General features: G+C 38.2%; 1 protein-coding gene across 3 annotated transcripts in view; it reads left to right on the top strand.

The window, feature by feature from the left end:
* The first annotated feature begins 6,272 nt into the window (after positions 1–6,272).
* The window catches only part of mapk1 (mitogen-activated protein kinase 1), a 32,587-nt gene continuing 20,466 nt past the window's right edge, over positions 6,273–18,393 (top strand). For 2 of the 3 annotated variants that reach the window (XR_006378006.1, XM_044195995.1), the window contains exon 1: positions 6,273–6,711. Coding sequence is in view for 2 of the 3 variants with exons in the window: in XM_044195995.1 (XP_044051930.1) it covers positions 6,566–6,711 (146 nt within the window). In the remaining variant the exon portion in view is untranslated. The remainder of the gene's footprint in view (positions 6,712–18,393) is intronic. The other variant, XM_044195994.1, reaches the window with a different exon arrangement.

Raw genomic sequence — 18,393 nt, 5'->3', positions numbered from 1 at the left:
TCTCTCCTTCTTCTCCCTCTTTTGTTTCTCTTTCTCCTCCTTTTCCTCTCTTTCTCTCTCCTTCTTTTCCATCTTATGTTTCTCTTTCTCCTCCTTTTCCTGTCTTACTCTCTCCTTCTTCTCCCTCTTTTGTTTCTCTTTCTCCTCCTTTTCCTCTCTTTCTCTCTCCTTCTTCTCCCACTTCTGCATTTCTTTCTCCTCCCTTTTCTCCTTTTCCTTCTCCTCCTTTTCCTGTCTTTCTCTCTCCTTCTTCTCCCTCTTTTGTTTCTCTTTCTCCTCCTTTTCCTCTCTTTCTTTCTCCTTTTTCTCCCACTTCTGCATTTCTTTCTCCTCCCTTTTCTCCTTTTCCTTCTCCTCCTGTTCCTGTCTTTCTCTCTCCTTCTTCTCCCTCTTTTGTTTCTCTTTATCCTCCTTTTCCTCTCTTTCTCTCTCCTTCTTCTCCCTCTTTTGTTTCTCTTTCTCCTCCTTTTCCTCTCTTTCTCTCTCCTTCTTCTCCCTCTTTTGTTTCTCTTTCTCTTCCTTTTCCTGTCTTTCTCTCTCCTTCTTCTCCCTCTTTTGTTTCTCTTTCTCCTCCTTTTCCTCTCTTTCTCTCTCCTTCTTCTCCCTCTTTTGTTTCTCTTTCTCCTCCTTTTCCTCTCTTTCTCTCTCCTTTTTCTCCCACTTCTGCATTTCTTTCTCCTCCCTTTTCTCCTTTTCCTTCTCCTGTTTCTCCTGTCTTTCTCTCTCCTTCTTCTCCCTCTTTTGTTTCTCTTTCTCCTCCTTTTCCTCTCTTTCTCTCTCCTTTTTCTCCCACTTCTGCATTTCTTTCTCCTCCTTCTCCTGTCTTTCTATCTCCTTCCTTGCCCTTTTCTCACTTTCTTTTTCCTCTTTCTCTTGTCTTACTCTCTCCTTCCTCTCCCACTTCTGTCTTTTCCTCTCCTCCTTCTCCCATATTTTTCTATCAAACTTCTCCCACTTTTCCCATTCTCTCTCTAACCACTCTTGCTTTTCTCTCTCCTTTATCTCCAGTCTTTCTCTCTCCTCCCTCTCTTGTTTTTCTTTCTCCTCCCTCTTTTGTCTTTTTCTCTTTGCCATCCTTTTTCTTTTTCTTTCCTGTCTTTTGTTCTCTTCTCTCTGCTGCCTTTCTGACTCCTCCATCTCCTTATTTTTATGCTCCTCCTGCTTCTGTCTTTCATTCGCCAGTCTTTCCCATTCCTCCCTTCTCCTGATCCACTTCTGGACAATTAATTTGACCAGTCTTTCTGTCTCTTCATCCTCCTGTCTTTCTCTGTCTTTGTCATGAACAGAAGGAGAATGAGATCTTTCACTATTCTGTTGTGACTTCTCCCACATACAAAGGTCAATATCTGCTGGAGGCGTTTCAAATTCCAGGTCAAAGGACTCAGGAGAGATGATTTCAGCAGGTGACCAATGTTTCCCCTTCCCTCTACTACTTTTGGCTGCCTTCCAGGTGGTAGGAAGCTCATTTTTTTCAGAAGACGAAGGACTCTCACCCCTTCGTCTGCGCTCCTTCCAGCTTGTAGGAGGGTTGGTGTCTCCAGATATTGAAGGTCTCTCACTCCTTCGTCTGTGTTCCTTCCAGGTGGTAGAAAGGTCGATGTTTGCACAAGACGAAGGCCTCTCACCCCGTCGTCTGCGCTCCTTCAAGATGGTAGAAGGGTTGGTGCCTCCACGAGACGAAGGACTCTCACCCATTCGTCTGTGCTCCTCCCAGATTGTGGTTGGGTTGATGTCTCCACAAGCCGAAGGTCTCTCACCCCTTCGTCTGCGCTCCTTCCAGATCATGGGAGGGTCGAGATCTCCAGGAGACGAAGGTCTCTTACCCCTTCGTTTGGACTTCTTCCAAGTAAAAGAAGAGTCCATATCTCCTGGAGACTGAGGTCTTGCAAAGGAATTTACTCTAAACATTCTCTCAATGATGCGTTCGTGTACCGATGTATTTGAACTGCAGACACAAACACACACAGCAATCACTTCACTGATAATCAGACTATTGTAGTTTAAAATTAACAGTATTCAAGATGTACAACTGTAACTGAAATATTACACATCTAAAATCATTATATTCATTAACATAGTACTGTTGCAGCTAGTGCAGTTAATACCACAAATGATACTGAACTTCCACTACTACCAAATGTGGTTACAGTAAATTAAATAAATAATAATAATGATAATAATAATATGCATATATTATAATCATATTTAGTAAAATATCCATTAAACAATCTTTAATTTTCATGGCATCTGTAAAAGAAACTGCAGATGGTCACAAGTGTAAGGACTGCAAACCTTTCAGTCTTTGTCAAATTTCCTCTAGTGCAAAGAAATACTACAAATGCAGTCCATTTTGCACACATACAATTTAGGCAACAAGTAAAGCAAATTTTACATATTAAAATATTAAAAAAAAGTGCATTTGTATCTCCTGATTACAGCAAAAGATGTACATATTACTGTAATGGTATTTGGAATGTAACTAATGAAAAAAACTATTTACTTGACAGATAAACTACAGGAGAAGTAAATTTGCTCCTTCCCCAACACAATACAGTTATACTAAACAGGAAAAGTCAAGTAAAAAAGTAGTTTTATCCCAGCTGTAAAGTGGTCTTACCTCTCCAAAGGTTGATGTGCGAATGAAGCTGGAATTCTGTCTCTGCAGATATGCAAATGAGTCCATCATGATGTCATCGCTGTCACAGAGAGTAGAACACCAGGATTCTAATTCTACTGTCAATTATTTTCTTTATTTTTTTTCAAACCTGCAGTGCGGAACCTTTGTCTCCCCCTTCAGGCAGTGAGAGTAATTACACAATCACCGTCAACGCATGCTTGTGATGTATGCCTACAGCGAGCGCACCACAGGCTCAGAAATAGTTACAAAAAATACAAATTTCCACAGTTCCAAGACAATAATCCATTATTTAGGTAGAGTAAATGTAATAGCTACATAGCCTACTTCAGATATTTTACCAACGTGTCAAAGAGCAGGCAGTGCACCTGGCAGTGATAGGCTTCATCAGCATTGTGTGAACTTGTTTGGCAAGGGCTTCAATGTAGTGGATGTTTATTTATATGTTAAATAAACACACTCATTCACTTTGCCTACCAAAACTTATCCTGCCAGAAATCCAATTACAAACCTTTTGGTCAAAAGCACAACTCTCTAACCTTTGGGCCACCGTTAGTGCTGTTCATTCTGCAGGGCAGCTGTGGCTGCAGGGACGATTTAGGTGCTTCAAGTTTTAAGAACTTCATCTAGATCATCTGATCTTTACACGCCCCTGCACACTTTTTCCAAAGGTCCAGGAGTAGGGTTAGTTAGCTAGTTAGTTTTTTAACATGGCATTACAAGACACCACATCAAAACTATAACAACACATCTTCTAATAGCACATATACAAAATAAAAAACAAAATCTTCAATCACAACATTATATATACATCTACATAATTTCAGGCAACATGTTTATTTGCAAAATTTCACATAAATTGTGCACCAAATGGCAGAAGAAAGGAAAGAAATGCTACAGCCGTTTTCTTCAGGTAACCGGCTAAATTAAATGTTTCATACTGTATGTGAATAGCCAACGTAGTCTTTGTGCATTGTCCATGTTTAAGAAATAAATCTCTGTTCAAGTATTGCGTGGTTAAAAGGACAACAGAAAACAAATCTAAGTTCATGTTCTGCATCACTAAGATTGTATGAGAAAGTTTCTCATAAAAAAACTTGCGCCTCCATACTTTCTGGTCTGTTGTTGGCATGCCGCTGAGAATGCAAACGGTGAGGATTTAATGGATTGGAGGTAAAATGTATTTCTTGGAGGAAAGGCTTGTGGATTTTGCTTTCAGTTTTTTTCCATTTGTTTCAACTGTTGGAGCAGCTGATAACAGCCCAGCTCAGTCAGAGTGGTTTTGGTGATTTTCAGATGAAAAGGTGTCGAGCTGTGTTTTAAAACTGGACTAACTTTCTTTGAAAAGTTTAAGTGTTTTAGATTATTAACTTTAATTCATTTCGATGACTATATTATCAACATGTAACAGGTTCTAAAGAATCTCCAGGACATATTTCTTGGCAAAAGCTGTCAAAAAAGCAGTTCAAATATTACATGCAAGTGTTGCTGCGCAGATTTATAAACCATGGAACACACAAAAGTCATCTTCTTTTAAATAAAATATATATTTGTGTTGAGAAAAAAAATAAAAGGCCAACTCCTGCCCTTCCCTTTTCCAAACGACTACTGTCCTCTCAGGGTTAAATTAATCCAGCCATGATGGTAGGACAAAGTTAATCCAGGAAAAGTTGTTCTGCAGAATTTCTTATTAACCGTTTGCATAGTCGTTTAACATTTGTCCTATTTTACGTGAAATTCAGACCAAAAACAGCCCTGCATTGAGAAAACCCTAGTGGCTGCGTTGGTGAGGGCACGTTGCTTCAGGGCTTTTACAGCTCTGGAAATCATGGCGCCAATCACTCTATCCTCCGTCTTGACGATCCTGAGTTAAGCATCAGAAGTACACCGTTGTTCTGGTCCCATTGAACTGAATGAGGTGGGCAACTTTTTCACAATCTGTTAGAGCTACGCTACATGTTGTACTAAACGTGATGAAACTCAGTAGAATAAAAACACAGTGCAGCAGTGTTCCTATAGGCCAAATGTGAATATCTGAACAGTCAGGTTGAACAGAGGTGAACTCTGGATTGCAATTTCACCAGAGCCTGAACAGCAAACGCATGCTCGAATTCATGCGTCGTGCAGCCTTCAAGGAATGTGTAATGTGACCGTACCTTTAATGGGGGCCCAGCAGCTTATTTTTGCCCCAGGCTCCCCTAGCAGCTTGATCCGGCCATGGTGGTAAATCCAGAACCAGAAAGATTGTTCTGCAAAATCTAATAAATATTTATAATAAACAGTTTGGGTAATCATTTTAATTTTTGCCTTAGTTTTCTCTCCCAAATAATAAAACAAGTTGTTTATTACCTGTGTGATCTACCCAACTAAGAATGCAACTAAATACATTTACTTAAGTTCTGTACTTGAGTACAAATTTGAGGTACTTGTACTTTACTTGAGTAATTTCTTTTCATGCCACTTTCTACTTCTACTTAACTACATTTCAGAGGGAAATATTGTACTTTTTACTTCACTACAATTATTTGACACCTTTCATTACCAGTTGCTTTCCAAATTAAGATTTCTTCACACAAAACATACGAAGAGCTTCTAAAATATGGTGTTTTGTTTTAAAACAAACTACCCAACAGTTTATATACAAGTACAGCTGAAACGATTAGTCAATTAATGAGTTAGTCGTTTGACAGAAAATTAATTGGCAATTATTTTGATAATCATTTGACATTTTTCATGCAAAAACATTTCATGGTTCCAGCTTCACAAATATAAGGATTTGCTGCTTTTCCTTTTAATTATTTTAATTTATTTTTTAATAACGTTGAGGTTTGGACTGTTTGGCTGGACAAGTGAAGGTGTCACTTTGGGCTCTGGGTCATTGTGATGGCATTTCTCACTATTTTCATAATTTTTCACAAACCAAACAATCAATCAGTTTGTTCTCTGCTCTATTAACACTGATAGGCTTATGTTAATGCTGCAATGAAGGACAATGGTATCAAACGTGGGTTACAAACTATTTTAGTTCTCCATCTGCATAATCTGAATACCTTAAGTCCAGTGGTGGAATGTAAGTAAGTACATTTACTCAAGTACTTGTACTTTACTTGAGTCGTTTCTTTTCATTCCACTTTCTACTTCTACTCGACTACAATTCAGATGGAAATATTGATACAATAGAACCAAACAATCAGTCGATTAATGGATAATCAGCAGATTAATCCACAATGAAAATAATATTTAGTTGCAGTCTGATACAAAATAGTTCAAAATGAGCTCCACCTCAACTACAACAGTAAAATCCTGCATGAGTAATAATAATCTAATGATATAACAGTATAACAGCCACAGGGGACATTTTTCTGCATTGAGTACTTTTAATACTTTAAGTACATGTTCCTGACTATACTTACATACCTTTATTTAAGTAACATTTTCAATGCAGGACAGGAGTATTTCTACAGTGTGGTATTTGTACTTTTACTTGTGTCGTTAAAGGATCTGAATACTTCCTCCACCGCTGGATCTGGCTGCCTTTCTGTTTTGCTTGTGCTACTGAGTTGAAGCAGTACCTGAAGGCAACACTGGTCATGTTAAAAAAAAAAAAAAAGGAAAACACCGGATCACATGACCGCCTTCGTTATTTCCTGCAGCAGCTACCTCTCCGCGACTCTCGCCCCTGCCTGCCCGAGACAGCACAGTAGTGGTGTGGTCGCGCTGAACGCACGTTAACGGAAAGAAAAAAACACTCCATACCCAGTGAAGGCCTCCGCCACACCGAAAACCCTCTTTCAGTCACAGCGACGACGGATATATAAACACACACGTATTTTTTTCCTAAACTTAGCTGCTGTTTTTTTTTTTATTTGATAGCTTTGTTAAAAAAAAAAAAAAAAACACCCACTAAAAAACAAAAAGCAAGTGTTCATAATGGCGACAGCTGCGGTGTCTGCCCCTGCTGGCTGCGGCCCCAGCCCCGGGTCGGGAACGGAGTTGGTCCGCGGGCAGGCCTTCGATGTCGGGCCCCGGTACAGCAACCTCTCCTACATCGGGGAAGGAGCCTACGGGATGGTGTGGTAAGTCTATCCGAAGCTTTTTACATATCGTATAGAGTTTACACCTTTTTCTTTTTAGCCCGACAAAACTGTAGCTAACTTAACGTTGCATCTTTTCCGTTATAAACAACTAAATGTCATGTTTTAGCTAGCAAGCAGCAGTGTCAAACCGATGTTAACGTTAGCGAGTTGATAAAGACAGCGTCCGTTAGAGGAAAAAGATGAAATCACGGCTCAATTGGCTGACTTTGTTTAGTTCACATTTGGTGGGATTTTGCGTTGTAATGACCACCGACTAGAAGTCAGTTTTATTTAGTTACTACCAACTTGCATCAGTGGGGATCAGGTTTCTACATAAAGTGCCATTTGCATCGCTTTTTATACTCTTAAATGTGACATACAGCTTATAAAATGAACACATTTGGTGTTTTTTTTTTCTTTTTTCAATAATATGACTACAACATGCACCCAGCAGGGTGTGTGCAATCCTCCACTTTAAATTTAGAGACTTGGTGGTGGTTTCTATCTCCAAAACTAGTATAGCACCCCTTTCAATACTTCACCAGTGAATATATATATATTAGTGTGTGTGTGTGTGTGTTTTTTCAGTTGTAATCAATACAGAATTTATAGTGATCTGATACTACTACATCTTATTGAAAATATATTGCAGGAGTACCTCAAAGGGTTTTCTTTGTGCGTTTGTTTCAGTAGCTGATGCTGATAGCTGGTTTCACATTGTGAATGAAGGAATTTATAGGCGAGACCCACTCTGGACGCAGTATTTTCTACCTAATGATATGCAACCAGTGATGTGGTGGAGGATAAACTCATCAAAACTTGAATTTATTTGTGGTTTATACGTTATATCCCCCTCTCCTGCATGGCTGTTATTTTAATTGTGTACATTTATAGGATTCATTCTGATAATTAACCCCAAAGATGACAAAGCTAACTTAATTTTAACAGCATCTGAGATTGTATTGAGTCAAATCCTACTCTCCTCTTTCAAAAACACTAAATCTTGTTGTTTCTATAGCCTGTGGTAATGTAGTTGACCTTAAAAGTGCTCACTGTACCGTATTACATAATATATTGTCCTTGTGTCAAACAACAGCAGTGTAGTTCTTTTTTCCTCTGAGAGGAGCTGGGTTTTCTGAGAAAACAGATTTGACACACAGCCTGCCTACAGTGTAAAAGCACAGCAGGTTGTTTAGCATCTTTTTGACTGCAAGATGGAAAACCAACCAGTCGCAGTTGTTACTTGTACGATCCCCTCAACAAATGACTGGTACATACTGTCGCTCAAGGCAAGAAGAACCAGATAAAGTACAGGTCACCATTAAAGCCCCAGTGTTGGAAGGATGTTCAGTTGAAAAGAGATGCGAGGTTGCTCTAGCATTAAAAGAGACAATAATACTTCAGAGTAAGTGTTGAAATCTGTAAAGAGACGGTCAGCTGGAAGCTGGACGACATCACTGCAATTCAAATCAGAAATAATTTCAGAAATTCTCCTCTGAGGATATTAATGCTGAAACATTAATCGAACATTATCAGGTGACAGCTGATTTAATCATTCAAGTCATTTAAAAAAGAAAAATACTAAATATATGCTGTTTCCGAATTCTCAAATGGGAGGATTTGCTGCTTTGTTTCTGCTTCGTATCGCTGTAAATTTTATCGATTTGGGTTTTTTGACCACAAACCCAAATCAACAATAAATAATTTGAAGACATCACTTTGCTCTCTAGTTACTTGTGATGGGCATTTGTCATTATTATTTGCAGCTTTATACTGCTACACTAATAAATTATTAATCAAAAGAATCCGATTAATCTATAGTAACAGCTGACTGTCTTATTGTGTGTTGAACTAATCATGTTTTAATTACAGTAAACTATTAATACAAGCTATTAATGCATTTATTTCACAAATGGAGATTTTTGTGTTGGGACTATGGGTGCAAATTAGCTGTTTTTGCTATCCCCGGCACATTTACATTGATGTTGATTTATGTGCACTGCCCCCTATAAAAAGACAAATAGATAAACAAGATATTAGGAGATGATTAATAGAAACACAAACAATAACTGAACATAAAAAGGATAGTTAAACTGATGGACTGTGCAAATCTTTTCTCCCGATTGCCTTGTTTACGAATATTTCGGTCTTACGGGACGTTTGGTCACAATTACTTGGATCCAAAGCTCCAAACCATCCTTGATTTTGAGGGGACAACTCAAGACTGAACACAACTGTTAAAGTTTGTATTAAGCATGCTAATGTGGACAAATTTATGTCAAGATATTCTCAGTGTCTGCAGTGCCCTACCTGAAAATCTGCTCAGACAAAGACAAAGAGCTGTCTTTGTCATAAGTAAAACTGGGCATGTCGTCCTCTTAGCCAACAATTAATGTTGATATGTTACAAGTGGTAACTTGTGGGATTTATTTTCACATTTAGGTTTGGTTCTCATTGCCGTGGTGTTTCTGCACTTCACCTCTCAGAGATCATCTGTCAGTCAAACTGTGTAGGCAACACTGTGACATGTTATTCCATGAACTTTCTTTTAATGAAGTTTCAGTTTCTGTAAGCTGAGCTCTTTTGTTGTCTGTTCACCCATGATGGCCGTTAATGCTCCCGCTAGCTACCCAGTGCTTTCTTCTGGTTATTGCAAATGCTGCTTCCAGTAATGTTAAATGCATAAGCAGAAACCTTTCCCCCCCCCTTTTTTTTTAAAATAAAATTCATATTTTGTTCTGACACATGGTCATTGGCGATTTGATGGGTCAAATTGAAATACAACTAATTTTAAGGAAGCATGCTGTGTTTTACTGTGAACTGTGCCTTTTTAAAGTCACACCAAAAACTTGAGCTAATACGCCTTAAATTACAAGTATTATCTTCCAGGGAAACAATGAGTATATCAGGAGAGTATAAAGGAGACACTCATATTTAAGATATCTCTTATTTCCTAACATCAGCAATCATGCATTAGATCAACAGGCACAGACAGGTCCATCATGCTTGACTAAGGGACTGGAATTGTAGTTGTTTTGACTCCCATTGATGCCAAAATCTCTAAGCTGGCAAAATGAGAGGTTACAAAAACTTTGTGTCCACTAAACGTGACCTCTTTTTTTTAATTTTTATTTTACAAGCCCTTCTCACTTGTAAGTGGGTCATGTGAGACTAAATATGCGACAACATAAACTGACTGTATAATTTGAGAGTGGATTGTGATTCCTTTTCTCTGATGTTCTCAAGGAGAACTTTTGGGTATTTTTTTAGAGCAATATTTCTAATGAATTCAATGACTACTTTTGATCTTGGAACCCCAAAATTACTGTTTCGACACCTTATACCAGCAGCAAAAGCTATACGGATAGTCCAGTATTCTTTCAGTTTTACTGTGATCTTCACTCATGTTCATGTAAAAGCCCAGTTATTTATTTTTTAGTGTTCTTCATGGCAGTTTGAGTGGGCGATGTGTCAGCCTCAGCCTCCTTGCACTTGTCTTGCTCCGTTCCTCTTAAGACCTGTAGCTTTGAGTCAGTTGGTCATGTTGCTTTGATGTGCAGCAGCCAGAGAAAGTGGTGCAACGTGTGCTTCGTAGACTTCCCTTAGTTTGCATCTGAAGTATTTTTAAATCACATCAGGAAGTTCTTCTATATCAGGCTTTTTTTGTGGTGGCAGTGCACCACTGCATACTGGTGTTACCTTCTTGAAAATAGCTTCCCTTGGGCTGCATTCAACAGGCATTATGAGACAGAAAAACTGGATTAATGTTCATATTTTATACATTTTAAGCATAAACACACATTTCACCCATAGAGGGTTTGTAACAAAATAAGAAAATATCACAAGTACTTCTTTGATAGCTTAAAAATTATATAAAAAAATAAGTAAATGTGTAGTTTACTTTGGTAAGTCGGATTGATTTTCACCAAATTGCAAGCTTGTAGCTTGGTGATACTTTGGTACTTGAGTCCTAAGGCTGGAATTATGCTTCCGCAGAGATGTGCTTAAACGTCTCTACAGATCTACACAGAGAGGTTATGGTATAACTTGAATTTTTGTCACTATAGGTCGTGCAAGCCTGTGCATCAGACAAGGTGATTGATTGATCCATCTTCCTGTTGGGTGATTGTTTTGAAACAAAATATGTTCATACAAGTACAAAAGAAACAGCCATCCGAACACCTCCAAATGACACCTGTGTGCATTCGCGTGTGCGTGCAGCCTGCAGAAGCATGTTCCAGCTTTAAGACGTAAAATTGACAAAGAGACAGTGGATTTTAGCTGCACACATTCCAATATTAAAACTAAAGTAAGCAACACAGTATATGCATTATGCTTACATGTTAAAAAACATTTCTAAAACATAGAAGGTACTGAAGTCCCTTTTTATATTAAAGATTTACACCTAGACACGTTGAAAGTAGCCTTGCAAAATAATAATGAAACAACTTTCTAAAACTGACAGATTCACATTGAATCCTTAAGCTGAGATGCTGTTTACGGTTGCCATGACAACAGCTTTCTCCGCCGTCTCCATGTCCTGCTTTGTGCTGCTTTCTTGTTTTCAATGTGCAGTCCTAAACCATTTTAACTTGATCACACTTGATTTTTACATGTAAACTTAGTGGCCGAGGATTTGTAGCTGATCATGTGTTTTTATTACTGGAAAGATGTGGCTCACGTGGAAATTAATGCCATGTAGAACACCACAAACACAAGATTTTAGCGCAAAACCAAAATATTCATATATTTAAAGACATTCACAAAACAACCCAAAATCCCAGGATAATCCAACTATGGGTTTTCTTTCACACTTTTCTTTTTTTTTTTGTCCAGTTCCCCTTAGAGAAAACGGGTGTTTGTCCGGCTTCCACAAACAACTGAGCAGTGTGGATATGGAACGATTCAGGAGAATGTAGCTTAGGTGATCGGAGGATGGCTGGCGGTGGCAGATGAAAAAACGATTCGCAAGGGATTAAACGACCTTCCTACTGTATGTTTTTACCGCACAATTGAGCGTGTTGCTCCAGCCAATACTCTCCCACTCTCAAAAAAAACAAAACAATGCCAGATAAACGGAAGAGCGTTGAATTGTGGCGCGAGCCGGGAATCAGTCGGTGAGTAGATTGTAGACCCCGGTGTTTCCGGGGTGTAACCAGGTGGCGAAATCTGGTGACGAAATCCAGTTTGTCACAAACTTTCCTTTGCAGCCTTCTATAACAATTACATTTTTTTTTGTCACCAATAGTTGATCTGAATTCCTCTTTAGAGCGTGTGTTTATAGAGCTTAAATCCTGCTCTGCGTTTGGGTTAGCCACTGTTCTTGATGTAATTTATCCTAAAGTGTTTCTTTTATCTGTCGTTCTGAGAAGCTGAAGTGTGAAACAGGGTGTTTCTGTCCATATTACAACAATGTGGGTACAGACTGATGTACTGGAAAGTAGAATTTGAGCATTTTAACCAAGATAAAACTATTATTTTGTTAGCATTCTTAGCTGTAGGTACTCTTATAAATTTATCAGAGTTGTAGTATGTTGTACTGATTTTCTTTTAATGATTGTGCAAATCTAAATAGGACAAGGCGGGATAGAGGATTATAATCAGTCTGTGCTTCTTGGGAACTTGCAGCCATTATAGATATAAAATGTGAATTTGAGTCTTCAGTTGTTTGTACAAAGAAAGGACTGGTAATCAGTATGTATGATGTAGTTCTGAGTTTGTGTGTTACAAAATGTGTTTGACTGTATGGTAAGAGGGCGGCTGACTGTGAGGCATGTCTGTGTCATTTTCGAAGTAGGCCTATTTTAGTTTTTAATAGCCTCTTGTTGGAGGTAAGGCTGTTGCATGTCAGGGCTTTCCAGTGACTGAGGGCTGCGCAGCTTGATGGTGCACTGAGCCTCTTAACACAAGCCTCAGTTCGTGCACACCGTCTGCTTACACAATCGCCAGATACTGTATCACCCTCTGTGATGATATTCAGAAGCTGCCGTGGCGTACTCTACCTTTTCAACCCGCCCACATGAACAGTTAGATCATGGGGGAATGCTGCTGAAGTGGCTTGTGTTTATAAAAAGTTTTATATCTAAAAAGACCGGTGGTAATCGGTCAGATTCCACCTTTTTGGCCATGTTCATGGCAAATTGGAAAAACAAAACAGTGGGATGGCATCTCATTGCTTCTACTTAGAACCATTTTTGTTCATTCATTGCTGTTTTTGATAGATTTTATTAACTGCATCAGGTATTGGGAGAGAAAATGCCGGATTGGTGAATCCCTACAATAGATTCTGATCTCTAAACTCCAGGTATCAGCCCGACCTGACTGAATGAATGTGACAGATAAAGGAAATATTGAACTTGACAATGAAATTGACAAAGAAGCTGTATTTAATATTGACCGGTTACGTCATGGGCGATACTCTGTAGATCTACTGAAGGTCAGTATCGCTGCAGATATGATCCGGCGTAGCGGATTGGTGCATCCCAAGTTGATTGAATGTAAATAACGTTGGATTTTTTCCTTACAGTGGATTTGGCACCATATTTGCCACCCGTTTTAACACATTTGTTTGAGTTGTAATGCCAATTGAAAGACACTAAAAGCTCTAAAAAGGATTTTTGATGTGAGCAGTATTTTGTAGTTCATAGGCCATTGTTATAGTAAATGTGACATGACCTGAACACATCATTTTTATAATTTCTTTTGATTTGAAACCAAGTAGCCTAAGAGGAGAATCTGAATTAAACAAAGCTGAAGCTGGAACTTGCCCACTGGCAAATAATAAGTGCCACTCTTCTTTTTTTTTTTTTAATGGCTGCAACTAACAATTATTAGATTACACCAATAATCGATTAATGGTGTAATCTAAACAATATGCCTATCACAATCTCCTAGAGCTCAATGAGCTCAACCCTGATTTTTATTTTATTTTTAACTTATGTGAAAAGGGCATTATTGGGATCAAGTTGTTACATAAGTCTGTGCTATAATATAAGCAATACATTTACATGTAGTCTGGTAATAGGCACGTGTAGAATCCAGACAAAGCTCACCAGGACACGTTATTTGGATTTTATAGTTTTAAAATATAAGTATTTGTCGAGAAATAGAGTGTACTTCTTTGCAACAAAGTACCATTTACCAAAAGAAATACTGGTATTTGCCACCACTGACGCACATTTCTTTTATGGTTATCACATCTTTCTAAACATTTCATCATAAATCACAAATAAAATTTCTTTTATTGTCAGCTTTGTCATTCTTGTCCTCCTCCTGTTGACTCTGACTCCCTCTGATCTTGATCTCGACTACTTGACCCGCCTGATTCTTAGCCGTTGCTGATGCTCTGCTTCATTCTGCCATGAGCCGTCCTCTTGAAATGCCACCGTGGCGCCCATCTCCATGGCAACCCCTCTCCCTCTGACATCAGTATCACCACTCCACAGCCAATGGGAGACGAAGGGAGAGAATGAGAGCCTTGACACTCTGAAATCCTGTTGTGCAGTTCAGAAGGAGATGTAATTTGTGTAATTTGGGTGATTACGCCTGCCAAGACGGGCATGATGACTTCTGGTTCAACAAACACGTAAAACATTCATGCACACTGCTGCTTGTTGCATTGAAGCGGATATTGATGTTCATCGTCAGGGCCTGACAGATGCATTTTATTACTGCATTTCTGTTGCATGTTGACTTTTGAGTCACAGTATAAGATGTGACTGTGTTGTGGCCTGTGAGAGGAAAAAACAATTGCGATGATGTTATGCAAAGCGCGTAAAATGCAGAAGTGGTCAGATGGCTTTGATGGTATCTCTTGGTCTCATTTTTATATCAAAGTATGCTTGCAGAAGTTGAACTTGCATTCAAATCAGCACACACGTGTACTACAGTTTTTTTTACTAATCTTTTAAAGGGAAGTCATGCTACTGTAGACACCAAGCAAGAATGTTAACATCACGGACAAACTCAGAGAGAACCTTCCTCCGTGCTTCAGCTCTCATGTCTCGCAGGTTTTTCTGCAACCTCGACATTTCTTTGTCTTTGACGTACTTTTTTGTCTTACCACCTCTTTGGCTAATGTTGCAAATTACCAGCATAAGTTACAGATCACCAGTGTGGCTTTATAAACAGGTTAATAATGGAGAGTCAGCAAACAGATGTGGTTGATTTTCCTGCAGGGTTGTGCTTCAAGATGAACAGTTGTAGCAATCTTCTCTGGATCCTTCTCTGGTATTAAGGTGGTAAATGAAGATCTGTCAATTATTTTGTTTTAATGAATTGTTTAGTCTATGAAATGTCAAAAAAATGTGGGAAATTACATCTTCAAATGTCTTGTTTTGTCTATCCAACAGTCCAGACCCCAAAAGTACTTAATTTAAAGTAATATAAAAACAGAAAAGCAGCAAATCTTTAAACTTGAGAAGCTAGAATCAGAGAATATTTGCAGTTTTTGCTTGATTAAACAACTGTCATGTAGGACTGCAGCAAATGATCAATTAATGGTTTTGGTCTAGAAAATGTTAAACAGTGAAAAACACCTTTTTTTTTTTTTTTTTTTACAATTTCCTTAAACACAAGGTGATGTCTTCAAATGTCTTGTTTTGTCCAATCAGCAGTCTAAAACCAAAAGATTTTCAGTTTACTGTCACATAAGACAAAGAAAAGCTGCAAATCCTCACAATTGAGAAGCTGGAACCAAGCATTTTTGCACAATACTACTGAAATACTACTGTCCTATTAGCTCTTGTATTAATTGGTTATCCTCATTCAAGGATACAAGAGGGTGCTTCATTTAATTGGCAGAATTTTGATGTATGCAAAATAACACCATCTGAACATGGTTGGATGTAGAGACTCGACTTGTGGTGGAATCTACGACCTTGCTGATAACGAGCTCAAACTGAGATACCAAGGATCGTGTGTTTGGTCAGCACCTGAGAGCTGGAGGTTACACAGTGCTTTCTGTTGGAGGGCTGCTGTACTTCACATTAGACAGTACAGTATTTACACTGTTTGCCCCTGTGTGGGTTACACTGCTTTCACTGCTGGTGTGCCTCAGTCATCAAACCTTAAATGCTCACTCTAAAGGAAATCTATATTGACGGATATATCAGATGGAGTTGACATACCTTTTTAAAAGTTGCACAAAGGGGCCATTTAAGTTCATCATAAAAATATTTTGCTGTCGGACTTCTCTTACTGTGGACACAGCTGTTATTTACACACCACGTTTCTTTTAATGCCAGTGAGGTTTTCTGCATTCAGTATGTAATTTAGCCCGGTGTGTAGCCAAGTTTGGGTTTGGTTTGAGGTAAATTAAATACATACTGTACATTTAACCTGATGCCATGCTAGTTGCTGTGACAAGGGATTCAAACCAAAAAATGTAGAAACAAGTAAAGATATGGACAGAATAAGAACAAATGTGAACTTCTGTCAAATAATTTTCATTTATTTAATAATGGAAGTCATCTGTATTTAGCCTGATTGTGTTTTTAATGCAGCCTCTGTTAAGCCTGTTGCGTAATCCAGTTGCTATTTGAAGAAATTAGAATATTAAAATAGCTTTAATCATACTGACTGAGAATAATACAACACATGATAACTGCTCATTTTATGAAGTACAGGTCTGCCCATAAGAGTAAGTATAGGAATGAGGAAAAAAGGCAAACAGGGCAACAACAACACAATGATTTTTGATTCACATTTCGCTTCGACATGTGAACAATTTTGTTGTCTAAGAATGTTAAATGTTTTGTAGTTACTTGGCTGTAAGTGGCTTAAGAATAGCTCAAATCTAACAGCTATAAAAATTTAATCTTCTAAATAGCTAGCTCCAAAAACTGAAATTTTGTATTGTTATCATTAGTACAGGTGCTAGTATTAGTAACATAAATATAATGACAGGGTTCCCCCCAGGAAGTTGTTTAGCCAAGGCGGTAAGCTACCCAAATCCTGCTGCATCGTGTGTCGGGATCAATTTTCCCTTAGTATATTATATTATATAGTATATTAAAGGTGCTATGTGGAGTTTTCTTGTAAACAAACAAAGTGTCTGTTAACGTTCAGTGTTACTCACCAAAACGCATTTGGTGTATTCTTGAGGTCTAACAAACATACTGAATGCATTTCCTTTCTCATAAAATATTTGTAAAGTCAAATTTTCTTTTTCTTCTGTAGATAAGTGTGAAACCTTTGGCAGTAATGTATATCATGCTTGTGCACAAAAAGCAAAAATAAAATGGGGACCCACATTTAAAAACGTAACTTGAAACTCCTCAGGGAAATATATGGCATTTGCTATGTGAAATAGCACCTCTGCTCTTTGTCTCTTATGGTTAATGTCTCTTATGGTTAAGTGTATACTTTATTTTATGATGTTAGCAGAGGTGGTGTTTGTTTCAGCAAGGTGGCCCACCTCAGCTATAAAACACTGCAGGAGACCCTAATGTAAAGCTGAAACCAGGCCTGTGACAAAGTACTACATACCACAGTCAGGATCTATATAAATTAATCTCAAAGCTCAATTCATATTGCAAGGAGGGAAGAGCTGCTTCCTTAAAGTCACTTCCTCAAAGTTTCCACACAGTCTGTTGCTAATAATGATTAGTGGCCTGTGTTGAATATTTTGCATTGCTACAATGAGAATTCTGAAGTTTCCTTGTGTGAAACAAAACTTGACAGTGTTACATATAGTAGAAAAGTAATGTTCAGTGTATTCCAGGATTTGTGTCGTAGTGTATTTTTTTCTTGTTAAGGCAGGAAAAGAAAATACAAAATGGCCAACACATAACCAGTAAAGCGAGTCAAGGTGCCATACCAGTAACTCTTCACATGTGGGTTCCTCCATAAAGCCCACATTTGTCATCAAAACATTGTTTGTGCTCCAATATTTTATTTTGTGAGTGTCCATTGTATTTAACAGTGATGCTGGAGCTTATCAGAGCATGCATTTTGCCATGTTTCCAGCCCTTCACAGAGCTAGTTTATCATAAAGAGCTAATTTCAGCATACAGCGTGAGTGAAAATTTCTTGTAAACGCCTCACACTCACCTTGCTAAAAACTGGTTATTGTGGTTAGTGTACACAGAAGCAGGAAGTGTATTTTGATAAGCAAAAATGCAGATGCAGCCAAATCTGTAATAGTTCACATGGATAAATCCTCAAGTGACCAAATGTGCAAAACAGAATTGATTTTTGTGTGTGTGTGTCTGTCTGTCCTCAAATTATGATTTTACTTGACTAAAGACCCCCATGCTAAAAATCTTTTTTATTTTTATTTTAACTACACACAGCTGAAAAGGTCATATTGTAGGCAATAGTCGGTGAAGCCTGAGGCTTTACTACTGAAACCTCTCAGAGACAGCAAAGGATGCATGTCAGTTCTAAGAAAAAGATTCAGCTTAATTGGTCTCTGTGCAGAAACAAAATGTAACACGGATACAAGTTACACAAATCAAATGTAGAATAAACAATAAATCGGTTTAAAGAATAAATTCAAGAGGTCTGGGATTGTGTAAGTGTGGTAGAAATGTGAATATATTAAGTAGATTATTGGTTGGGAAGTATCGGGAAGAAACAATGAGAATATAAGTGGGAAAAGTTACATAATGCAGTGTAACTTAACTTGAACTACAGATGTTGGTAGCAGCTTCCTTCAGTACAGGTTTTTAAAACGGAAAT

Source organism: Siniperca chuatsi, linkage group LG5 (assembly GCF_020085105.1).
Source record: "Siniperca chuatsi isolate FFG_IHB_CAS linkage group LG5, ASM2008510v1, whole genome shotgun sequence".
Taxonomy (NCBI): domain Eukaryota; kingdom Metazoa; phylum Chordata; class Actinopteri; order Centrarchiformes; family Sinipercidae; genus Siniperca; species Siniperca chuatsi.
The sequence above is the reverse complement of the archived record's forward strand: the minus strand, read 5'-3'. Positions and strand labels throughout refer to the sequence as shown.